General features: G+C 35.1%; 1 protein-coding gene across 4 annotated transcripts in view; it reads left to right on the forward strand.

Annotated features, from left to right (window-relative positions):
• DNAJC10 (DnaJ heat shock protein family (Hsp40) member C10) overlaps positions 1-26,665 on the forward strand; it is a 54,554-nt gene that overhangs the window by 22,323 nt on the left and 5,566 nt on the right. For 3 of the 4 annotated variants that reach the window (XR_010410240.1, XM_064586788.1, XM_045868401.3), the window contains exons 9-20: positions 1,003-1,046; positions 1,703-1,840; positions 5,723-5,812; positions 6,552-6,665; positions 9,451-9,565; positions 17,517-17,644; positions 17,957-18,073; positions 21,670-21,771; positions 22,271-22,426; positions 23,244-23,377; positions 24,420-24,473; positions 24,701-24,848. Coding sequence is in view for 3 of the 4 variants with exons in the window: in XM_064586788.1 (XP_064442858.1) it covers positions 1,003-1,046; positions 1,703-1,840; positions 5,723-5,812; positions 6,552-6,665; positions 9,451-9,565; positions 17,517-17,644; positions 17,957-18,073; positions 21,670-21,771; positions 22,271-22,426; positions 23,244-23,377; positions 24,420-24,473; positions 24,701-24,848 (1,340 nt within the window). In the remaining variant the exon portion in view is untranslated. The remainder of the gene's footprint in view (positions 1-1,002; positions 1,047-1,702; positions 1,841-5,722; positions 5,813-6,551; positions 6,666-9,450; positions 9,566-17,516; positions 17,645-17,956; positions 18,074-21,669; positions 21,772-22,270; positions 22,427-23,243; positions 23,378-24,419; positions 24,474-24,700; positions 24,849-26,665) is intronic. The other variant, XM_064586787.1, reaches the window with a different exon arrangement.

The following is a 26,665-nucleotide window of genomic DNA, read 5'->3' on the forward strand; positions in this document are numbered from 1 at the left end:
TGTGGGTGCGAATGTGGAGAAAAAGGAACCCTCATGCACTGTTGGTGGGAATGCAAACTGGTGTAGCCACTGTGGCAATATGGAGGTTCCTCAAAAAGTTGAAAATAGAATTACCATATAATCCAGTAATTCCTCTACTGGGTAATTACCCAAAGAATATGAAAACACTAGTTCAAAAAGATCTATATCCCTCTGTGTTTATTGCAGCATTATTTATAATATCCAAATTATGGAAGCAGCCCAAAAGTCCATCAATAGATGAATGGATAAAGAAGTGGCATATATGTATATAATGAAATATTCAGCCATAAAAAATGAAATCTTGCCATTGGCAACAATATGGATGGATCTAAAAACTTTTATTCTGAGTGAAATAAGTCAGTCAGAAAAAGAGACAAACCAAGAAATAGACTCTTAGTATAGAGAACACACTAACGGTTACCAGAGTGGTGGGTGGGGGGATGGGTGAAAAAAGTAATGGAGATTAAAGAGTACACTTGCTATGATGAGTACTATATAGAATTATTGAATCCCTGTACTGTATACCTGAAACTAACACTGTATGTTAACTACTGGAATTAAAATTAAGTAAAAGACTGTGTTGTATTTTAAATTTAAAGATTCTTTATATACTTTTATCAGATAGAGCCATTACATTTTATTTCTGCAAAATTATGAGATCTTGGATCTCATTGGATCAAGGGGATTGTTGATAGGAGCAGAGATTTGAGAGGAAGATCCTAAAGAGATTCCCTTTAGCTAGAAATCCTGGGAAACTAGCGAGAAAATGGGAAAATATGTGCATGCATGCGTGCGTACATGTGTGTTTGTGTGTGTGGAATGAGATTTTGGCCTCAGTATCTACCTAGTGTATGTGTCACTATTTACCAGTGGAGTCCAGTCAGTTGCCTTAGAGTCAACATGGTAGTTTGGGGGGGAAGGCAAATGAAAGTACAGACTTAATAAAGCTAAAGTTATGTCATAATTTTTTTTCCTCTCTAGATTGTTTGACTTCACAGACACGACTCAGGCTCAGTGGCATGTTGGTAAGCATCAATTATTTTGTAAAGCCATATGGCCATGTTAAGAAAGACATTTAAGAATTGATTCTAAGTATTTCTTTGTAGTTCCTTAACTCACTTATTTGTAAGGTTTTTTTTTTTTTTGATAAATATATTCATAGCTATAAAACTTTTCTTCCTAACTAATTAGAATTTTGACATATGGTGCTTTCATTGTTGTTCACTTCTAAATATCCTGTAATATAATTATGAATTCTTCTTTAATCAAAGAGGTACATATTAGTGTTGGTGTCACCTCCAAACTTTATTTCTTACTGTTTTTGTTTTGTTGTTATTTTGTTGTATATTTAGCTCTCATCATACTAAGGTTGGGGAATATAATCTGTATGTTGTTGATACTTTAACACTCATTGGAGCTCCCTTTGCTGCCTGGGAGTTTATCAGTTATGAAAATCGTGAAAGATCTATGTGTGCTCAAAAATATGTTTTCTGCATATATTAGGTAAAATTTTTATATCTATTAGACCAATTTTATCTGCATCATTTATTTTTTGTGTAAACTTTTAAAAAACATTTTAAATTTACAGTAGAAAAGTTGGGGGTTTCTAAATAAAGCTAAATTCCTTTAACTTTCTCTTTTACTCAACACATGACCTGTTTTTTGTTTCTTTCCACTGTAGGATGGTCTTGTTAATGTAGGATGGATGGACTGTGCCACCCAGGACAACCTTTGTAAAAGTTTGGATATTACAACAAGTACTACTGCCTATTTTCCTCCTGGAGCCACCTTAAGTAACAAAGAGAAAAGCAGTGTTTTGGTATGAGTTACTAATTTCTTTATATATATGTGAATACATACATTCAAACATAATACATCATTTTATAAACAGTGAACAAGGAAATGAATCCATTTACAATAAACATGTTATTATTTAGAACAAGTATTTAATTTTGGGGATTCTGTTTAATGGTAAGATCTGCTTGTAAGGATTATTTTATAATGGTAGAAACTATTACCCTTTACAACCCAGAAGTATGGGAAACATTCTTAGGTTATATGAATTTTCATTGGTTTCCATTTATGTGTATATTTTCTAATGTTAAAATGTAGATCATTAGTACATTTGGCTGGGACTCAGTATTTGTTTTTTTAAACCACCCTGTTAGATTCTGGTTGTAAACTCAGTTTGGAAATCTGTATGGTTCATCTCCCTAATTTTGTGAATGAGGAGACTGAGGTTCAAGCTAGTTATCAAGGAGCTAAGATAAATAATGGGATATTGAATAGGTTCCTAGGAAACCTCAAAAGAAAATAATAAAAGACAAACTTTCATTAGTTTTTATTTCTGTATTTTAATTCTGCTTTCTTGATGTTGACAAAGATAACACATACTCATTATAGAAATTCATACATGGGTATAGAAATGTATAAAGACAGATGCAAAATTCTTCTAAATCCAAATCACCCACAGATGAGCACCATCAAATCTTGGTAAATACTCTTCCAGATCTCTACTTACATATACGTGCAATTATGACTTCATGCTGACAACTCTCCACTTCTGTCTTTGGCCCGGACCTCTGACGTCCACTCCAGACATACATATTCTGCTGCCTATTCAACATCTCCCCTGGGATATTAACTGATTTTTCAAACTTAGATCTCCGTAACTATACCGCTGATATTCTCCCATAGATCTGCTCTGCCCACAGTTTTCTCTATCTCAGCTGATAAAAAAATCCATCCTTTATCATTCAGGTCAAATACCTTAGAGTCATTGTTGACTCTTCTTTTTCTTATATTCTATAACTTACATTGGGAGAATCTGTGGCTCTGTCATTAAATTCTTTCTAAAATCCACTTCTACCGCTACTAGAGCATTTATCACCTTATAATATACACTAATATATTATCTTTGTATTTTTATTTTTCTCCCACAATGCATTTTTAAGTTTGAATATTTTTTACTGTTATATCTCAAATCCCTAGAAGATTATCTGGCACAGAAGTGGACACTATATATAGTGCCTATGTATATTATATGCTATCTGCTAGAGCTAAACATACACATAAATAGATAAATCAACAATCCCTAAGTAACAATCCATTCACTAAATGTGACATACTTAGTTACTTAATCAGTCCTCCTTGGTATTTAACTCACCTACTTTTTCATGATTATAAGTAATGTTGTAATGAAAATGTTGTTTGTTCATTTTTGTGCACTTCTTTAGTTACCTGTTTAGATGAAATAGCCATGGCAGTTTTAATTTCAGTTTGTTTTGCCAGATTGCCCCTATAGAAAATTTCTGTTTATATTGTCCCACAGTTCATGAGCATGCCTGTTCCCTTAATAGAAGTTCTTGTCTTCAGTACTACAGTCTCATATTTTAGTGAGATCTTTCTGCTTTTTGATATAAAACTGCAAACTCAGATGCAATCTTAGGAGACATAAATGAGTAATACTGGAAGTGTAATTACAGGGAGTGATGAATTGAATGGTCCTTGTCGCTTCTAAAAGCATTCAAGTTTTTAGAAAAGTAAGACATCTGTTGGTCTCCTCAAACTGAATTGGGTGAGAAAAGGTACGGTCTAATATAAACATCTTGGTTATCTCTGAAAGTCCGTTCCATTTTCGCTGTTGGCAAATCGTGCCTTGTTTATTCCAGTGGCAGTTTTTTCTGCTTAATGGTTTGTTTTGTTGGAATGTGAGTTCATTTATTTGTATGTCTTAATGTAGTTTATGTCTTCCTTAAACGCTCTCTTTCCCAGGTAAATTCCAGTTGTAATACTTGACATCCATTTGAGGAGATCCATCTCTTCGCTCTTTCCTAGTCAGTATATTCAGCAAACATTTATTTACCAAGCCCTTACTGTGGACAGAATTGTACTGGGTAATTGGGAAGAAAAGTAGATAAAAGTCCACATAGTATAGTGAATCATTATAGTATAGTGAATCATTATAGTGTGGCCCCATTGTTTTGGGATGTATTATTTACAACAGCATTTTACACCATTCATATCCTAATGTTATTCTAAAACCCAGTATACTATCAAGGGTAATTTTGTGGTTATCCGCCCAAAAAAAAAAAAAAAGTACCCAGTATTTTTTTTTTGTATTCCATCGATAATGAAAAAGATTTCAATCTGTAATAAACTGATTCATTGTGAAGTGACTGTAATATAGTGGAGTTATATTAAATTGTTAAAACGCTGTCTCCCCAAACACATATTGGGAGGTAATCCCCCAAAAAGGTATGTAACTTTGCAATAGGTATAAAGAAAACTCTGGGTGCTATAATTAGGTTATTTTGAGGCAGAGAGTTATTGTCCCAGCTGATTTAGTATGTTCTATAATTGAGAAATGTTCACCACATTACACCTTTTAAAAGTGATTTACATGTACATTTTATAGGGGACATGTTCTGTGTATAAAGAATAAGAGGAAGGGAGGGAGGAAGGAAGAAATTCAGAGGTTAGACAGTATCCTTTGTAAGTGTAACTACTCTTACTTTTACTCTATGACAAACAGGTTTATAATGAGGTTCTACCACTAGAACCGGAGTAAATAATCAGGAGTATGTAATAAAATCTTTCTAATAAATGTGGCTGATGTCAATGACCTGTAGTACTATGGCATGTAGTACTTTGGGCCTTTTAAGCCCTTTGGTAACAGAAAATATTTCATATAGATCTTTAACAATATGCTAAAGATTTAAGAAAAAAGAACAAAAACAAGTTTTAAGAATAGAAACTTAAGAAAAACCATTTTCTATTCTTACGTTATACCCATTGTTTCTCTCCATTTGGTTATTCTCATGTTGGGCACAATTAAGCTCTGAATACCATGGAAGTTGCTATAAGTTTTTAATGGAGTTTCAGGCCTTTCAAGTAATACTGAATGATCAGGCATAGGTGGTTCATAATTAAACTCTGTTTTGTCAACCCCCAAATACATTTTCCTGATGTGACCATTACTTTATTCTTTGTTGTTAACACCTGCTTCTTTGAGAATTACATGAGCAGGGAGAGTGAGAAAAATATGCTAAAGATAAAATATGGACAGAAATAAAGGAAATTTGTTAGAAAGGAGATGTGCCTTTTTCACTTTTGTGTTTTAAACCTTTAAGATAAGGTCTTTATCAGGATGTTTAACTCTGCCAAACCCCTAGGTGCTTAGGTTTTTGGACTCTATTTCTGAAAACCTCTATAATAAAGAGTATTCCAATTTTCCAGTTATAAGTTCTGAATTCCTACTAGTTATTGGTTAGGGTATGCAGTGTCTTGGGTCATCAAATAGTCTAGTGTTTTAATTAATAATTCTTTTAAAAGTTTGTAAAGCATTGGCATTCTGCAAAACATGATGAGCATTAAAGTTGCTCTGAACATAATACAGTTTTTTCCCCAATAATTCAGAGGTTACTCCAGGTTATTGTGAGGATTATTATAGAATGCACACCACAATTAAAAGAAAATTCCAGATAATGAAGTTTTAATTTTACATCAATATTTTTAAGAAACAGCCCTGTTACACAATTTTTTATTAATTGCCAAAATATACTTTTTAAAAAACATTTAGAATAAATAGCTCAAAAACTGTTTTTAACTTTTGTGATTTTTTTTTCTTAAGAGAGTTCTATGGAAAAAAGACACAAATGGATGTTGATTAAAAGATTACAATATGATTCTCTTATTTTAGTTCCTTAATTCATTGGATGCTAAAGAAATATATTTGGAAATAATGCATAATCTTCCAGATTTTGAACTACTTTCGGCAAACACACTAGAGGTAATATTTCTGTTAATAATAATAAATGGTAGTAAATGTTGGTAACATTTCAAGTCTTAACATTTTAAAATCAGCATTTGTTTTATTCATCACTAGAAAGCAGTTTCAGAGGATTTTATATATTAATGTATATATGTTAGCTATTCTAGGTTAAAGTCTAATTGCTGGAGTTGCAACTTTAGGGTGGGTCTGGAGTTCAAGACAACATAACCAGTCCTGAATGGGGGCCTCAGTGGGAGTGTCAAAAAAAAGATTTTGATCACAAAGCAGCTTTCGATCTTATGTGGACTTTTATGTTCTTGCTTACAGAACTATTTATATTGTTCACTGAGAACTAAGAAGCAGCTTTAGAAATACTCAGTTTGTAGTAAAATCATTTTCTTTTCTACTCAGTGATCCCAGAGCTAAGTCTATATCCCTATCCAACTCTGCTAAACCTGAAAAAGCTTACTTCTCTACCCCCAACTTTTTAGCTATATATCATTAAAACTATGTATTTTTTTTGGAACAGTTGTCTGCTTTTGGATTTTATAATTTAGTGATTTTTAGCCTTTAATATAGGATTGATTTACATAGCATTATTCCAAAGAAATACAAAATATAAGCATAAATGGGTCTGAATTTTAGGCAGTATTTTGAAGTAATGGGTATGGTGGCTAAAATTAACTTTAAGTCAAAGAAATAAAGAATAGAACCCTTAGAATTTCTTGATTCTGACATTATTTTTATCACTTCTAAGGATCGGTTGGCTCATCATCGGTGGCTCATATTTTTTAATTTTGGAAAACATGAAAATTCCAATGATCCTGAGTTGAAGAAACTAAAAACTCTACTTAAAAATGAACATATTCAAGTAAGAAAAATGCATTCTGCCTAGCCTTCTGCTAGTGTGCTTTCTTATTAATTTAATATATAAAATTATATTTTAGGTAACATAAAAATGTTTATTTGAAATTCTAGGTTAAGAAACCCCTAAGTGCTTTTGTTCTTCTGTTGTGATTTTGTTTTTCTATTAAAAATCTACAGTGATATCTGAAAACAGTTAACTTTCATTTCTCTTTAGTAGATGCCATCTGATATATCTGTATCAGACAGTTTTCTGGAATGACATACCATAGAAAAATACCTTTTTAAAATTCTTATTTATGTAAATAATTTGTACTCATAGTTTAAAAATTAGGATATATAAATAAGCACAAAAACAAATTAAAATACTTAGTATTTTCACAACTGTTAATAGCCCTACTATAAATTTACTGTGTAATTTTTTAAACTTTTTTTGCATATGTTTTAGTATGTGGGCATAGGGATATGTGTGTACATAAATGCATATTGTAATGGCCATTATAACAGACATACCTGTAACTTTATTTATGAACTTTTTTAATAAAAATGGATTCACTATAGGGGCGCCTGGGTAGCACAATCGGTTAAGTGTCCAACTCTTGGTTTCGGCTCAGGTCTTGGATCATGAGATTGAGCCCCATGTCCGGCTCTGCCCTTAGTAGTGTAAAGTCTGAGTTGCTCTTGCCCTCTCCTTCTGCCCCTCTCCCCGCTCTTGCTCTCGCCCTCTCTCTCTCTTTCTATCTCTCTCTCTCCCCCTAAAATAAATCAGTCTTTAAAAACAAAAAGAAAAACCCCAAAAAATGGATTCACTATACAGTAGTCCCTCTTTTCTGCAGGGGAAATGTTCCAAGGCCCCCAGTGGATGCCTGAAACCACAGATAGTACCAAACCCTATATATACTTGTTTTTTTCCTATACATACATATCCATAATAGAGTTTAATTCATAAATTAGGTCCAGTAAAAGATTAACAATAATAACAAAATGGACAATTGCAATAATATACTATAATGAAAGTTATGTGAGAATGGTCTCTTACTATACTGCACCGTACTCACCCTTGTAAATTGATATGAGATGGTAAAATGCCTGCATGATGAGATGAAGTGAGGTGAATGACGTAGGCACTGTGACGTGGTGTTAGCTACTCCTGACCTGAGAGTGCCTGAGAAGGAGAATCATATGCTTCTGGACTACAGGTGGACCAGTGGGAACCAAAACTGTGGAAAGTGAAACCACTGATAAGGGGGGAACTGCTGTATTCTCTTGTGTAGAATTATCCATTTGACAATATCAGATATTTTCTTATATGCTAGTTTGTGTATGTGTATATATATATGTGTGTGTGTTGTGTATACGAATATGTATATATGTAGATGTATATATATGTATATGAAGCACTACTTGGTCTTTAGAGATGATGGTAAATATATACATATATATAAATATATTAAATACATTACTAAACACATATGATATAGATATTATCATCCTAGAGATATCATCCTCCCTAAAGTCTAGGTAGTATTTCACTATATGGTTACACCATAGTTGTTTAACAAATCCTCTTTTATTAACATCATTTGCATTATTTTTTATATCAAGAATACATACTCTAAAAATGCAATATGAAGAATTTTTTTAACCAAGGTTGTTTTTTCTTAAATTGTCCTCATTACCAGTGTCCTCCAGAATGTTTATATCATTTTATATTCTTACAACATGTCAGTAACCATTTCTCCACACCTGTGCCAGCCATGGTATTACCAATTTTTTAATAACCATTCTAATAAGCCAAAAGTGATATATTAATAATATTCATTTTCACTTATTTGCTTCCTGGTGGGGTTGAAAAAGTTTTTTTGTGATTATTAACAAATCATGATTTTTCTCTATTTTCTGTCTCTGGCCCATTTTCTCTCTTCTGATAGGATATTTATCTTTTATTTCTTAGTGGATCCTCTGAAATCCTCAGATATTTGTTCTTGGTTTATTATTTCCCTCTTAATATTCTTTATGCTGTTTCCCTTACAGTGTATGAAATTGTCAGGCTTTGCTTTATTATTTCTTTTTTTTTTTTTTAAGATTTTATTTATTTATTTTTTAGAAAGCAAGCGAGAGAGAAACAGCATGAGAGGGGAGAGGGTCAGAGGGAGAAGCAGGCTCCCCGCCAAGCCGGGAGCCCGATGTGGGACTGGATCCCAGGACCTTGGGATCATGACCTGAGCCGAAGGCAGACGCTTAACCATCTGAGCCACCCAGGCGCCCTGCTTTATTATTTCTGCTTTTAGGGTCTGAAAACGTTTCTCTCTCCCGCATTCCAAGCTTATATAAATATTCCCTATATTTTTAGAAGAGTGGATTTCTTGAATTTTTTTTAAAGATTTTATTTACTTATTTGAGAGAGAGCACAGCAGGGGGAGCAACAGGCCCCCTTTGGAGCAGGGAGCCCAATGAGGGGCTCAATCCCAAGACCTTGGAATCATGACCTGAGCTGAAGGCAGACGCTTAACTGCCTGAGCCACCCAGGCGCCCGAAAGAGTGGATTTCTTAAACAACTTCCTATTTTCTGGAAAATTTTCTCAGGTTTTTGAACTTTCTAAAAGGCTTTTTTTTTTTTTTCCTTAACTAAAATTGAGTTTCAGTGTTAAATGTAAATTAATTATTTCTATCTTTTATTTTCATGGCCAGTTAATTTCTGTTTAGAAACTGTTAGAGCAATGTCATTCCTTTATGAATATTTAAAAAAATGAATGCGTATGATTTTGTTTTCATCAATTTGAATTCTCTAGGTTGGTAAGTTTGACTGTTCCTCTGCACCAGACATCTGTAGTAATCTGTATGTGTTTCAGCCATGTCTAGCAGTATTTAAAGGACAAGGAACCAAAGAATATGAAATCCATCATGGTAAGAAGGGAGAAAATGATAAAGATATATATTTATTTTCAAATAGCAGTTTTTCAAATGTACTTTTTACCTTGCTTTTTTAAATTCCTTAATTGACATGTAGTTGACACACTGTTATATTAGTTTCGGGTGTAAAGTAGTGATTCCGCAACTCTGTATGTTATGCTGTGCTCATACAGGTGTAGTTAGCATCGATCACAGTACCATTGACTATATTCCTGTGCTGTACCTTTCATCTCCATGACTTATTCATTCCATAGCTGGAAGCCTGTAACTCCCATGCCATTTCACCCATTTTGCCCATCCTGCCATCTCTCTCCCCTAAGTAACCACCAGTTCTCTGTATTTATGAGTCTGTTTCTAATTTGTTTTGTTTTTTAGATTCCACATATAAGTGAAATCATATGATATTTGTCTTCTCAGACTTACTTCACTTAGCATCATATGTTCTAGGTCCATCCATATTGTCACAAATGGCAAGATCTTAGTCTGTTTCATGGCTGAGTAACAATACTCCATTTGTGTGTATGTGTATGTCTGTGTACATACGCACATCTTCTTTCTCCCTCTATCAGTGGACACTTGTGTTGCTTCCATATCTTGGCTGTTGTAAATTAGTGCTGCAATAAACACGGGGTGCATATATCTTTTTAAATTAGTGTTTTTGTTTTCTTTGGGTAAATACTCAATAGTGGAATTACTGGATTGTATGGCATTTTTAATTTTTTGAAGAACCTCTCTACTGTTTTCCACTGTGGCTACACCAGTTTATATTCCCATCAACAGTACATGAGGGTTCTTTTTTTCTATATCGTTGCCAACTCTGGCTATTTGTCTTTTTGTTACTAGGTGTTCTGATAGGTATAAGGTGATATCTCATTGTGGTTTCGATTTGCTTTTCCCTGATGATATTAGATATATCATTTTAGGGGCACCTGGGTGTCTCAGTAACTTAAGTGTCCAACTCTTAATTTCAACTCAGGTCATGATCTCAGGGTCGTGAGATCAAGCCCTGGGTTGGGCTCTGCGCTGAGCATGGAGCCTGCTTAAAATTCTCTCTCCCTCTCGGGGCACCTAGGTGGCTCAGTTGGTTGGGCATCTGACTCCTGGTTTTGGCTTAGGTCATGATCTCATAGGTTGTGAGATTGAGTCCCTCGTTGGGCTCCATGCTCAGCGGGGAGTCTGCTTGAAGATTTTCTCCCTTTGCCCCTCCCCCCACTTGCTCAGCGCTCACGCACTCTCTCTCTAAAATAAATCTGGGGTGCCTGGGTGGGTCAGTTGGTTAAGCCTCTGCCTTTGGCTCAGGTCATGATCCCAGGGTCCTGGGATCGAGTTCTGCATCAGGCTCCTTGCTCGGCAGGGAGCCTGTTTCTCCCTCTGCCTGCCCCTTTCCCCTGCTTGTGTGCTCACTCTCTCTCTCTCTCTCTGACAAATAAAAAATTTAAAAATAAATAAGTAAAATAAATCTTAAAAAAAAAGGATACTCTTTCCCTCTCCCTCAGCCCCTAACCCCCCATCTCGCATGCACTCTCTCTATCCCTGTATATAAAGTTTAAAAAAAAAAAAAATGTATCATTTGAAAATCACTTCTCCCATTCAGTAGGTTGCCTTTTCTTTTTGTTGATTGTTTCCTTCACTGTGCAAAATTTTTTTATTTTGATGTAGTCCTGATAGTTTATTTTTGCTTTTGTTTCCCTTGCCTGAGGAGACAGGTCTAGAAAAATTGTTACTAAGGCCAATGTCAGAGATTACTGCCTATATTTTCTTATAGGACTTCTTTGGTTTCAGGTTTCACGTTTAGGTCTTTGGTATCTTTTGAGTTTATTTTTGTGTATGGTGTAAGAAAGTGGTTGAATTTCATTCTTCCGCATGTAGCTGACCAGTTTTCCTAGTGCCATTTACTGAGGAGACTCTCTTTTCCCCATTGTATAATCTTGCCTCCTTTGTCAAAGATTAATTAGACCATGTAAGCATGGGTTTATTTCTGGGGTCTCTATTCTGTCCCACTGACTGAAGTGTCTGTTTTTATGCCATACCATGCTGTCGTGTTTACTATAGCTTTGTCCTGTATCTCGAAGTCAGGGAGCATATCTAGATTTGTTCTTCTTTTTCAAGATCACTTTGGCTATTTGGGGTCTTTTGTGGTTCTTTTTACTTTGTTTTATATAAATATACTTACTGTAAATAACTTTGCTTTTATTAGTAAATAGGTTTCTTTTGGAGAAAGATTTTTTGAGTTATATTTAGTTATTTTATTCTCTTTTCTTTTTAAAATAACTTTTTTCTGCTATTTTGATTAGTGTTTCAGCAAGAATGCTAGTGACATGTCAGGTTAGTGCAAAATTTAGGGGTCTTATTAATAAAAGTAAGCAACACCTATAGTTTCCATTTCCAGTGTACCAAAGTAGCATCTCAGCCATGGGCATTTTCCAGATTTTTCCCCCACTAGACTATTAAATTTTTTTTTTTTAAGATTTTATTTATTTGACAGAAAGAGACACAGTGAGAGAGGGAACACAAGCAGGGGGAGTGGGAGAGGGAGAAGCAGGCTTCCCGCCTAGCAGGTAGCCCGATGTGGGGCTCGATCGCAGGACCCTGGGATCATGACCTGAGCCGAAGGCAGACGCTTAACGACTAAGCCACCCAGGCGCCCCTAGACTATTAAATATTTCTATCTTATCTCTCTTGAATTTATAATTACATTTTTACATTTCAGCTTGTGATGGGACTTTAGCTCTGCATTCATGTAAGTACAGTTGCAGTTATGAGGATTTGGGATACCTCATAGTCCCTGTCCTGAAAAAAGTCAAATGTAGCAAAAGAAACACACCAACTACTAACTATAACACAGCTAAGTGAGTAACAGATATTAACTGATGTTATGTGCTTAGGAATGCAAAGTTCTCTCAAGACATTTAAAATATCAGGGCGCCTGGGTGGCTCAGTTGGTTAAGTGTCTGCCTTCAGCTCGGGTCGTGATCCCGGGATCCTGGGATCAAGTCCCTCATCGGGCTCCCTGCTCAGCGGGGAGTCTGCTTCTCCCTCTGCCTCTCTCTCTGTCTCTCATGAATAAATAAATAAAATCTTTAAAAAAAAATTTTTAAGTATCATCTGGTGGGGTTGATAGAAGGAGATCATAGACAATATGAAAAACATTGTAATTGCCAGTATGTATAAATTATAAGATCAAATAAAGAGACTTATATGTAGTTTAGATCCAGAGATGATATTTGAATTGAGATAACATTTGAATGCTCAGTTTCTCAAAGCGAATAGAGAAAAGCAAGAAGTGAGGCTAAGCTGAAGGAATTATGTGAGCAAAGTCTTGGCAAGATGAACCTAACAGTAACTCCTGTTTATTTAGTACTTTCTACAATTCAGATGTTTTTCTAAAGGCTTCACTACATTTCCCTTTCTGTTTTTATCTTCACAACAGCCCACCAAGGGAGAAAACAGTGGCTCAGGATAATTATTTGCCTATGATCAACAACTAGTAACTAGTCAAGGTAGATTTTTGTATCCAAACAGGTCTGACTCCAAAGCCTAGGATTATAGCAGCACTAAACTGTACTGTCTCCTGAAAGTGCTAAAAATGACCACGTTTTAATAATGGAGTTCTGTTCTTTTTTATCTCTGAAATAATTCAGATTCCCCTCCCTCTGTGTTTGCTGCTTTATTTCCAGTTCATCGTCTCCTTCATTTACTCTATTATCCTTTGGTAAAATTGACAGTCTCACGTCACTTTTCTGCCTTGACTTTGCTGATTTCTTTAAGTATTTTTAAATTTTTTTCATTGAAGTAGAATTGGAATACAGTATTAGTTTCAGGTATGTTATATAATAATTCCCTTTTATATATACATTGATCAGATCAGAATGATCTGATCAGTGTATATATACAGATCACCATGATCACCATGATGTTTAGTTACCATCTGTCATCATGTCAAGTTGTTACATTATTAGTAACTCTGTTCCCTGTGCTCTACTTTACACCCCTGTGACTTATTTGTAACTGGAAGTTTGTACCTCTTAATCCCCTTAACTGTTTCACCCTTCCTCCCACCTCCCTCTCCTCTGGCAATCACCAGTTTGTTCTCTGTATTTATGAGTCTGTTCTATTTTGTTTTGCTTCTTCATTCATTTTGTTTTTTAGATATTGGTAAGACAGATGTCCAAGAGTTTTCTGCCTGTGTTTTCTTTTAGGAGTCATGGTTTCAGGTCTTATATTTAGGTCTGTAATATATTTTGAATTGATTTTTGTATATGGCACAAGAAAGTGTCCGGTTTCATTCTTTTGCATGTAGCTCTAGTTTTCCCAGTACCATTTATTGAAGAGACTGTCTTTTCCCCATTGTATGTTCTTACCTCCTTTGTCACAGATTGACCATATAAGTATGGGTTTATTTCTCTCTATTCTGGCTCTCTATTCTGTTCCATTGATCTGTGTGTCTGTTTTTTTGCCAATACTATGTGTTTTGATTATTATAGCTTTATAGTGTATCTTGAAATCAGGGAGCACAATACCTCTGGCTTTGTTCTCTTTTTTCATGGTTGCTTTGATTCTTCATGGTCTTTTGTGGTTCCATACAAATTTTAAGATAATTTGTTCTAACTCTGTAAAAAAAAAAATGCCATTGATGTTTTCATAGGGATCGCATTGAATATGTAGATTTTTAGAGATCATATAGACATTTTAATAACATTAATCCTTCAATCTATGAAGACTGTATATCTTTCTATTTATTTGTGTCCTCTTCAGTTTCTTCAACAATGTCTTTTATCTCCTTGGTTACATTTATTCCTAAGTGTTTTATCCTTTTTGATGCAATTCTAAATGGGATTGTTTTCATAATTTCTCTGATAGTTTGATATTATAGAAATAGCACAGACTGAGGAAACTGGGTGGCTCAGTCGGTTAAGTGTCCAGCTCTTGGGGCGCCTGGGTGGCTCAGTTGGTTAAGCATCTGACTTTTGATTTCAGCTCAGGTCATGATCTCAGGGTTGTGAGATTGAGCCCCACATCACGCTCAACGCTGGGTGTGGAGCCTGCTTAAGATTCTCCCTCTCCCTTTCCCTCTGCCCCTCCCTGCCCTCAAAAAAAAAACACAGATTTTGGTATATTAATTTTGTATCCTGTTACTTTACTGAGTTGATTTGTTTTATTAGTTTTTGAGTAGAGTCATTTATTTCTGCTCTGATTTTTATTTTTTCCTTCTATTAACTTGGGACTTTATTTCTTCTTTTTCTAGTTCCTTTAAGATGTAAGGTTAGATTGAGATTTGTTTCCTGAGGTAGGCCTATATCTCTATAAACTTGCCTCTTATTTTTTTTTTTAAAGATTTTATTTATTTATTTGAGAGAGTGAGGGAGCGAGAGAGAGAACACGAGTGGGGGCAGAGGGAGAAGCAGACTCTCCACTGAGCAGGGAGCCAGATGCTGAGCTCAGTTGGGGTGATGAGCTGAAGGCAGACACTTAACCCACTGAGCCACCCAGGTGCCCCTACACTTGCCTCTTAAAACTGCTTTTGGTGGGTCCCATAGATTTTGGAACATTGTGTTTGATTTTTATTTGTCATAAGGTATTTTTTTTGTTTTCTTCTTTCATTTCTTCATCAACTCATTGTTAGGAACATGTTTAGCTTTGATGTGTTTGTGTTTTTTCCCAGTTTTGTTTTAGTTTCTAGTTTTATACTATTGGGTCAGAAAAAAATGCTTGGTATGATTTCAGTCTTCTTAAATTTATTGAGACTTGTTTTGTGGCCTAACATGATTATCTTGGAGAGTGTTCCATGTGCCCCAGAATACATGAAGAACATGTATTCTGTTTTTGAAAAGAATGTTCTGTATATATCTATTAAGTCAAAGTGGTCTAATATGTCCTTGAAGGTTACTGTTTTGTTGATTTTCTGTCTGGATGATCTGTCGTCCATTGATGTATGTGAGGTGTTATTGTATTACTGTCACTTTCTCCCATTATGTCAGTTAATACTTGCTCTACATATTAGGTGCTCCTATGTTGATATTTATAGATTTGTATAATTATTTCCTCTTGTTGAATTGATTCCTTTATCATTATGTAATGTCCTTCTTTGTCTCTTATTACAGTCTTTGTTGTAAAGTCTGTTTTGTCTAAGTATTGCTAGTCTATTTTTCTTTTTGTTTCCATTTGCATGGAATATCTTTTATCATCCCTTCACTTTGTCTGTGTATGTCCTTACATCTGAAGTGATATAGGTAGCCTATAGAGGGGGTTTGCTTTTGTTATCCTTTCAGCTACCCTCTGTCTTTTGTTTGGAGCATTTGGTCCATTTACACTTAAAAGTACTTACTGATGATAGGTATGTATTGCCATTTTCTTCATTATTTTCTGGTTTTGTAGTTCCTCTCTGTTCCTCTCCTGTGATTTGACGACTTTGTTTAGTGTTATATTTGGATTTCTTTCTCTTTATTTTTTGTGCATCTGTTGTAGGTTTTTGGTTACCATTAGGCTCATATATAACAACCTATGTATATAGTAGTCTTTTCAGTTGAGTGTCACTTAGGTTTGAATGCATCTTAAAAGCACTGTGTTTTACTCTCCTGCTGACTTTTTTTGGCATCCTATTTTACATGTTTTTGTGTATCCCATAACTAACTATTGTAGATACAGATTTTACTACTTTTCTCTTTAACCTTCATACTAGCCTTATAAGTGATGGATCCACTACATTTTCTACATGTTTACCAATGTTTGCCATTACCAGTGATTTTTTTTTTTTCTTTCATAACTTTCTTCTAACTATGGCCTTTTCTGCTTAAAGAAGTCTCTATAACATTTAAGGCTGGTTTAGTGGTGATGAACTCCTTTAACTTTTGTTTGCCTGGGAAACCATCTCTCCAATTCTGAATGAGAACTGTGAATATATCCTGCCACCCTCTTCTGGCCTGCTATGTTTCTGCTGAAAAACCAGCTTATAATCGTATGGGGGTGCCCTTGTGTGTAACTAGTTGGCACGGCTCTTGCTGCTTTTTCAGATTTTCTCTTTTCTCTTTAGTTCAGACATTTTAAAAATGTGTCTGGGTGCGAATTTACTTGAGTTCTTGTTTGGTCTTCTCTGTGCTTCCTAAATCTGTGGGTCTGCTTCCTTCCCCTGATAGGGAAGGTTTTCAGCTCTGATTTCCTCAAAGTTTTCTGCCTTTTATTCTCTTTCTTCTCCTTCTGAACCTTCTGTAATATCAATATTAGGACACTTGATGATGTCCTAGAGGCCCTTTAACCTAACCTATGCTCATTTTTTATTCTCTTTTCTTTTTGCTGTTCCGCCTGGGGGATTTCCTCAACTCTGGCTTCCAGATCCATCTGGTCCGTTATGCTGCTTCTAATCTGCTGTTGATTCCCTCTAGTGTGTTTTTAGTGTCAGTTATTGTGTTCTTTGGCTCTCATTTTTTAGACATTTTATTTCTTAATTCTTTAAGTTCTCACTATGTTGATCCACCTAGTGGGTGACTATGCCATTGCCAAGATAGGGAAGGTGAGAAAAGGAGCAAGTTCGGGGGGAAATAGCTCAACTTCAATTTTAATATATTTGAAGTGTTTGTATGACATCCATGTGAGTATTTTTGGGCAGTTGGTAATACAGGTTTTGAATTCATAAGGGAAGTTGAGTTTGAAGAAATAGATTTAGTAGTTGGGCCACAGTAGTAGTTCAGGTAAGCATAAAGAACACAAATACTGCAAAAAAGTGGTTACTCTGCCTCTAAGGATGAAGGAGCATTGCAAAGAAAGGTGCTCCTGGCAGAGCAAACCCATTTATCTATAGTATACAGAACACTAGACCCTCACCGAAATTAGTGTGTTCAATAAGTTTGTCTTCATTTCTTTAATATCTGAAGTATAAAAACTTTGAAATGTTTCTATGGATAGAAAGGCAGAATGTGGATTTTAATTTTTCTTTTATTCAATTTCAAAGGAAAGAAGATTCTGTATGATATACTTACCTTTGCCAAAGAAAGTGTTAATTCTCATGTTACCACACTTGGACCTCAAAATTTTCCTGCCAATGACAAGGAACCATGGCTTGTTGATTTTTTTGCCCCAGTAAGTAATTTTTATCTGTCAAATTTCAGTGTTGTCACATTTTCTCTTATCATAGCAAAAAGACATTTTCTAGATAGTCTTGAACCATGAGTACCAAAATTGTGTTACTAAGTTTTGGCCTCTATCACATATTGCTTCTAGGAGAGTGGGGATGTACTTGCCCCTCCAAGAATTAAATAGACACACACACATGCGCATAAGATTTGTCCCTAAGTATGGTTTATCTTACTTAGTATATATTGCTTGTTGCAGAACTGTGGGGGTTTTTTGTTTCATTTAGCTCAGTGCTTGTGAATATTTTTTCTTTCATAGTGGTGCCCACCGTGTCGAGCTTTATTGCCAGAGTTACGAAAAGCATCAAAACATCTTTACGGTCAGCTTAAGTTTGGTACACTAGATTGTACAGTTCACGAGGGACTCTGTAACATGGTATGTATAAAATACTTGTTCTAATTAATACTTCTGTAAAATAGTTCTTAAGTTACACTGACAAAGGTCTCTATTTCAGATGTACATCTGTGTTTAGAGTAGTAAATTATTTAATCAAATAATTTCAACAAATATTTCAAAAAATGATATAAAATTATGAATTAAAACATGAATAGACAACATAAATAGTTGAATATAAACATGGTCTTATCAAACTTGGGAAAATATTTTGTTTGCTTGATAAAATACATGATTTTTCCATTATTTAAAATCTTTGTAATTTTTGACTCAATATTACCTTTTGGCAGTCTGTAGTTTGAGTCTCAGGTTTTCCTCATAATTGTCTTCCGAGTATAGTTAGTAGATGGAAATTTTAAAAATGAACAAGTTTTTTTCAACCTTTGTTTACATAAAAATATTTTCTTAGGTTAATTCATAAAATACTCATTCTTCAGTTCCAGGAATAACTAGGAATTATATATCTTGTCATGAAAGTATATAATACCACCTATAAAATATTCTTGGAACAAGTCTCTGAAACCTAAATCGGATATCACACCTTGAGATCTGTCCGTATGTAGGGAATCAGAGGAACATGTTAAGTGACACCATGGGCATGAAATCTGCAAGTCCCAGTATATAGAGGATCTTACAGGACAAATACCTAATTTATTGGTATTGAGATACACTGAAAGGTGGGAAAAGAGATGAAAGAGACTCAAAAGACATATCATTGTAATGTTTAGGTCTTGTTTGGATGCTAAACCAACTGCAAAAAAGTGAGCAAGCGATAATTGGGGAAATTTGAACACTGACAGGGTATCTGATAATTATCAGGAATTATTCATTTTTAGGTGTAAAAATGACAGTGTAGTTACACTTGGGGGAAAATCCGTATATTTTAAATGTACTGAAATGTGGGTGAAATGATAAATCATCTGGAATTTGCTTTAAAATAATCTTGGTTTAGGAGTAGAGTTGGGAGGGAGTATAAATGAAGTAAGTGTGCCCGTGAGTGGATGATTATTGTAGCTACAAGAGTACATGCAAGTTTATTGCTGTCTGCTTTTGTGTGTATTTTAAATATTTTATAAAAGTAAACATTTTTAAAAAGAAAGAAAAATGAGGGAGAAGAAAAAGAAAATGATAGGTTTTAAAAACAAATAAATGTAGAGTGAAATCTTTATGGCATCTGTGTGAGGAAGAATTTCTCAGTCCACACACACAAGGTAAAAATTAATGTGAATGATTTTGACTATATTAAATGATAAAACTATTGCCAAAGAAAAAGACACTATGAAGTTAAGACAACAGACTATTTACAGCACATGTAACTGACAGAAAACCTTACTGCCAGAATATTTGACTATAGGTCAGTTTTTTTATATAGGTAAAATGAGAAAGTTGAAACATTTTTTTTAGAAAAAGAAATCCAACAAACAAAAAATCTTGCACTTCACTAGCTAGCCATCAAGAAAGTACAAATTATAACAATCCATCAAATTAATCCATCATCAAATGAACAAAAATTTAGAAATCTGACAATAGCAAGTATGTGGATAGATTATCCAGTTACATAATGGAATACCATAGAGCATTTAAAATTAGATCTGTCCTTACCAGCATGGGTAAGTCTCAAAAATACATTGTAAGATGACAAAAGCAGGTTGCAGAATAGCTTACAGAGTATGATAGAATAACAGAAAATTTTTTAATGCCCCCAACATTTCACTCTACTGCCTAGGAATACATATGCATGTCACAAAAGTATAAAAACATTAGTGGATTAGATATATACTTATTTGAGGATATTAATTGCTCCTACTTTCAGGGAGGAAAGGAAATGGGATCAAGAAAAAGAACTTAAGCAATCTGCCAGTGTGACAAAGAAGTTAAACTTCCTTAAATATCGAGAAGGGATATGTGGGTATCTGTTAGATTTCTCTCTTCGTTCTGTTTGAAATTTCATTTAACTAAAAACAAATACAATCTTTGGTTTTGAATGTCTTGTGACATTGAAACTAAGCAAGATACAAACAATGTGAAACAGTGATTATCTTAATTTGAATTCTTCTAGTTTTTCTACTTTTTAATCTAAACTATTAAATATCCTTTAGATAATTGAGTAAAATATAAGGATTTAAAACTGTGGTGTCCACTTCACCTGGAATAGAGACCAGGAGTCATTACCCACTAATTGGTGGACCTTGACCAAGTCACATAGCCTCTCAATACCTTGTTTTCTCATCTGTAAAGTTGACATGGTAATTTTAGCTTCTGAATAGAGTTGTTGTAGAGAATAGATTAGAAACTACATGTTTAAGGGGCGCCTGGGTGGCTCAGTCGATTAAGCGTCAGATTCTTGGTTTCAGCGCAGGTTGTGATCTCGCGGTCATGGGATTGAGCCCCAAGTCAGGCTCTGCGCTTGGCATGGAATCTGCTTCAGATTCTCTATCCCTCTCTCTCAAATAAATAAAATCTTTAGGAAAAGAAACTACATGTGTAAGTGCTAAAAAGATGCCCAACACATGCTAAACACTAATAAGTAGATTAACAAAATAACAGTCATCCCTAATGAGTTATTTGGATTTACACTCATTTTACAAAAGTTTGATAAAGATTTCCATTGTTTTTACAAAAATTATTTTTGAATCCTAATCAAAGATTCTAATTTGCTGCTGAGTGCTTGTCAACTTTAAGGATGCGAAGATCAGCTACAGTAAATTCACATAGATATACTAACTTTTAGAAAAATAAAAATTAAAACTTCAAAGAAATGCTTCCTGGGGGCGCCTGGGTGGCTCAGTTGGTTGGGCGACTGCCTTCGGCTCAGGTCATGATCCTGGAGTCCCGGGATCGAGTCCCGCATCGGGCTCCCTGCTCGGCAGGGAGTCTGCTTCTCCCTCTGACCCTCCTCCCTCTCATGCTCTCTGTCTCTCATTCTCTCTCTCTCTCTCTCTCAAATAAATAAATAAATAAAATCTTTAAAAAAAAAAAAAAAAGAAATGCTTCCTGGGCCAATGTTCATGTTAATTCTGAGGAGGAAATTACAGTATTTGTACCATAAACAGTATCTTGAATGAAGAATGAAAAGGGACCATATTCTTAGGACATGAGTCATAATTCCTTAAGTTAAAATATGGTTGTGTACACATTATTAATTTATTTCTTTATCCTTGCTACTTTGTTTCCTTTTTCTTCTACTGCTGGACAAATTGGAGCATTATTGTGGTTTCAAAAAGACTCAAGCCAGAGATTAGCCTGCTCTTTACAGCCTTATCCATCTTGTTTTAGCAGAGTCAAAAGGGCCCACGCTCATAATTAGCCATATTGTGGCTATGCACACTTCTCAGTGTTTCACTGCCCATGCATTCTTATGGCTAATGGACTACCTATAAAAAAAGGTCATTTATCAGTGCAACTGTGAATCCATTTTCTTTGCCAAATTTGGCTAGGCTAAAATTTTTCAGTCACCAGCAGTTTAGCAATGGGTTTTTTAAGTGTTATTGTTGTTACTTAAAAGCAAGCTGGTTATAAATTTGAAACCAACAGGTAAAATGCATAAAATCTTTAATTTGCATTCTCATTCCTAACAGTATAACATTCAGGCTTATCCAACAACAGTGGTTTTCAACCAGTCCAATGTTCATGAATATGAAGGACATCACTCTGCTGAACAGATCTTGGAATTCATAGAGGTATTTATTTTTAAATGGTTTTTGGTTTTGTGTTGTTTTGTTTATTATTATTTATTAAAGCAGCATTTAGAGCAAGTGAGCTTTTAGGGAGGTTGAGCAGTATCTCCAATCAGACTGTCAGGAAAATAGAATAATAGGCTTTCCATTAATAATTAAAGGATCATTTCCAAACCAATCATTGATTCTGGAACAGAACTATATGGCCTGTGTAGACATCTGGACACCTCTTAGAACTTTTTGTCCCATTTACTGTCACCTTAAAGTTGCCTCTGTTCCCTACCTAAGATGATTTTAATGATACATAGAAATAAGAAAAAAATATACCTTGATTTAAGAAGGTTGATGGGCAAAGCCCAAATTAACAAGGAATAATTTCTTTTAAACATCCATAAGTATCTTGATTATTCAGAAATAGGAACTTTTCTAAGCGACAACAATTTGCCAAGAATATAGGAACACCTTTTTATATCTGTTATAATGAACGTTATATTCTCTTTAGGATCTTATGAATCCTTCAGTGATCTCCCTGACACCCACCACTTTCAATGAACTAGTTAAACAGAGAAAACGTGATGAAGTGTGGATGGTTGATTTCTATTCTCCGTGGTGTCATCCATGTCAAGTCCTAATGCCAGAATGGAAAAGAATGGCCCGGGTAGAGTAGTTTATTTTAAATCTTAAAATGTAGCATGAATGTGTATTTAACAGAACTATTTTGAAACTGAGATGAACCCACCTTCTAGATTGTCACTTACAACAGTTCTCATTATACCAGTTAGATTTCAACTCTGTTTCTGTCTGGTTGGGTGAATGGTATAATCTTCCTTTTTTTTTTTTTTCCTGTGTCACTTGTTTGGTACATATCTGACCAAATTTCTGCCCAAGTCGACCCAAAAATCCCTTTATTTTCTATACAAATAGTGTTATAAATCATAAAAGATTGGAAAAAAGTTACTTTTAGAGAATGGAAAATGAAATCGCTGTTTTATATTTCTAAGAAAAAGTGAACAAACCAAAGAGTTAAAAGTGATTTCTAGTATCTTAACATTTAAGATAATGCAATTTTGTGTCCTGAATTTTCAGTAAAATTTTAAAATTTGGGCATGATTCAGTGTGCTGCAATGTAGGTCTCTATTTGAAAAATAACTTTGAAATACCATTGCAGAGACCTTCATTATTCCTTGTTTCTGACACTAAATTTTAGAGATACCTAATTTTACCCCCACAAAGAACATGAATGAAATCTGTTGTTCAATCTGTAATAATTGTAGTAAGGTCTTAACTCCAACTACAATTTCAGTTCATTACTGTAAGTGTTCTATTATGTTTTAAACCCTTAATTTGGTGAAAATCACTGATAAATAATAAGCATCTCACAGTAATAATTTTTCTATTGTAAATATAAATAGTTATGTAGGTAATTTTATTCTAATCACTTTGATCTATTTATCTCCTCTTTTTCTCTTTTATAGACATTAACTGGACTGATCAATGTGGGCAGTATAGACTGCCAACAGTATCATTCTTTTTGTGCCCAAGAAAATGTTCGGAGATACCCTGAGATAAGATTTTTCCCCCCAAAATCAAATAAAGCTTATCAGTATCAGTAAGTGTTGCCTAAAATTTAAAGACATTTATTATAACCATTTATTTAAGCAAAATTTAAAAGTTATCTTAGGGGTTCCTGGCTGGTTCAGTCAGAAGAGCATGTGACTCTTGATCTGAGGGTCATGAGTTTGAGCCCCACGTTGGGTGTAGAGATTAAATAACCCAACAAATATTTTTTGGGAGCCCACCATGTTTTAAGATCATGTGCTAATGAGAACCTCTGAAGATGAAAAAAGAATTGAATGATCCCAGTACTCATGAAGCTGGCACACCAGTATAGAAGAAGAGAAACAGAGGAAGTACTAACATTTAGGAAGTCAGTGTTGGTTTCAGGTACTATACTAGATCCTTTGCTCATGGTATTCCCACTAGTCCTCACATATACCCTGAGAAATAAGAATTATTGCCCTTCCTCCTATACAAATATGTAAACTGATTAACAGACCTTAAGTCCCACAGCTGCTAAGGTTTGTAATTGAGGATTCAGCCCAGTCTGTGTCAGTGCCCATCCTATTTCTATAATACCACACAGCATTTGAGGTAGTAAACTCAAGTGCAAGGTAGAATATAAGGAATATTATTTAAAAGGTAAAACTGAGCCATGGATTGCATAGGAGGAAAGGATTACAGCTATGAGAGGAGATCATGAAAGGCTGCATTTATGAGGTGGCTTTTGAAATGCATCTTAAAAAGTACTTAGGAATTTGACAGACATAATGACCAGAGTAAAGGTTCTGAAACTGAAGTCTTAGGCATTTGGAGTGTTACCATTCCCATGCGTCTATAGGAGATGTCTAGCGGGCAGCTAGACATTCAGGGCTGTCTTGAGCACAAAAAAAAAAAAAAAAAACATCGAGACTAGAGAAAAATATATTTGGGAAGTCATGTAAGCAGCATTTATAGCTAGGTGTATCTGAGAAGGGAAATGGTATGTAGTCAATAAGTTAAACTTTTCAATTGCTGTAGAGAGATGGTTTTCTGAACATATCCAATAATAGAAAATAGTACTTAACAACTTACATATTTTTTTCTTCTTTCAGTAGTTACAATGGTTGGAATAGAGATGCTTATTCCCTGAGAATTTGGGGTCTAGGGTGAGTAATCAAAATATACATCATTGTATAAAATAGATTCAGTGCTATTTACCTTCCTCTTATGTCTGTAGTTACAGGCTGTAGCATTTTACATTACTTAGTAAAGAATTACAATTTACCAAGATAACTTGGAAGTCATTTTTAACTTAGAAACTTCTGCAATATTATATTTTAGATGTTTGCTTTGGTTTCATGTAATGAAAAATAATTTTGATCCCTTGCCACAGATTTTTACCTCAAGCATCCATAGATCTAACACCTCAGACTTTCAATGAAGAAGTTATACAAGGGAAAAATCATTGGGTGGTTGATTTCTATGCTCCTTGGTGTGGACCTTGCCAAAATTTTGCTCCAGAGTTTGAGCTCTTGGCTAGGGTAAGTCTTGTCTTTCTACTTAGATAAGTTGTAGTCATATGCATGTTTTAATAATTAGATAAAATAACAGTTATTTAGGGCACCTGGGTGGCTCAGTCGATTGAGCGTCTGCCTTTGGCTCAGGTCATGATTCCAGGGTCCTAGGATTGAGCCCCATGTCCAGTTCTCTGCTCAGTGGGAAGCCTGCTTCTCCCTCTCCCTGCCATCCCCCCTGCTTGTACTCTGTCAAAGAAATAAATAAAACCTTTAAAAAAATAAGTTATTTAAAAATTAGATAAAATGATTAATTATATTTTAAATACAATTCTCTTAAAAGTTTTCTGTGAATTTTTTTAAAACTCCATTTCATTGGGGTGCCTGGGTGGCTCAGTTGTTAAGCGTCTGCCTTCGGCTCAGGTCATGATCCCGGGGTCCTGGGATCGAGCCCCACATCGGGCTCCCTCCTCCACAGGAAACTTGCTTCTCCCTCTCCCACTCCCCCGCTTGTGTTCCCTCTCTCGCTGTGTCTCTCTCTGTCAAATAAATAAATAAATAATCTTTAAAAAAAAAAACAAACCTCCATTTCATTTCTATGACTATAATCTTCGCACATTTCTTCCTTCTTTATTAATGCTGTTAGCTGAAATCTCTGTCTTGATTGAGGACTCAGAACAGCCAGACACCTCACTTCTTCTGCTTGTTCCCTTTTTCTTTCCTTTACTCATCTGATGGCCTGGCAAGCGGCATCTGTCTCCTACATGCCTTTCCAATCTGTCATCTCCTCTCCATCTGCTCTGCTAGCCTCTCTGTTCAAGCCCTCATCATCTCATCTAAACATGTGTGCCTTTGAACTAGTCTCATGTTTCAGTTATGCCCTGATCATCTTTCTGAAATACTCCTTTCTCAGGCTTCCTGTGAACAAGTTTCTGGACTTGCATCGTTGGTTGCAGGTCTGCGATGGGACCCTTCATACCTCTTCAGCTTTTTCTCTGTCCCACCCCACACCTTACAGTTCAGGCACAACAAAGTACTTCAGATTTGTTGAACAAATACGTGCTGTTCCCTCTCTCTAAAATGCCTTTTCCTTACCTTGGGCATCTGGATCTTTTTCTCCTTATCCTACAAAACCCAGCTTCAGTTGGCACTTCTGTGTTCACTGTCCTTCTCATTCAGTTCACTTTGATATCTTGTACTCCATTGGTGTACTTACACGATGGATGTTAAATATTTATTTAGTTACCAATCTCCTCCATAAGACTGAGCTTCTTGAGGGCAAGTTTTACAGGTCTTGTCCAACTCAGTAAATGCTTATAAAACTTAACTGAATGTATAAGCTGAATGCAATCTGAGTTTTTGTTGTTTCTGTCACCACCATCCTGCTCATTAGTTAATCCAGATTGTTAGCTTCCCTTGCTTCGAGGAGCTTTGCCATGGGCTATAAAACACTCACTAGAATGAGAAAGCTCCAGTTTCACCAGCCTAAAACAAAACCTAAAATCCCAAGCCATCGAGATTTCTTTAGCAAAGGGATTTCAGAGCTCCCCGGAGTCGTAAAAGATTATTTTAGTTCTTGGATTGTCCTTCAAATAGAAGGTCATTCATTTTCCACTTACTAGATCTTCTCCTCTTATGCTTCCTTTTTCTCTAGTAATTCTAACAAAATGTTTTTGCTCCCTTTGTATTTAGCTTATTTTGTAATGCAACCGTATCTTGAATATAGCAGAAAGTTATTCAGTATGAAAAAGATCATAGCCTGAAGAGCAAGTCCAAGGTCTGATAGAGAGGGACTGGAGGCTATAGGTGTAGCTGTCAGCCTTCCACAAAACGAAGAATGTTTG

The sequence above is a fragment of the Mirounga angustirostris genome, unplaced genomic scaffold (assembly GCF_029215605.1).
Source record: "Mirounga angustirostris isolate CCGP_5_RB_7025 unplaced genomic scaffold, mMirAng1.0.hap1 SCAF_3, whole genome shotgun sequence".
In the NCBI taxonomy this organism is placed as follows: domain Eukaryota; kingdom Metazoa; phylum Chordata; class Mammalia; order Carnivora; family Phocidae; genus Mirounga; species Mirounga angustirostris.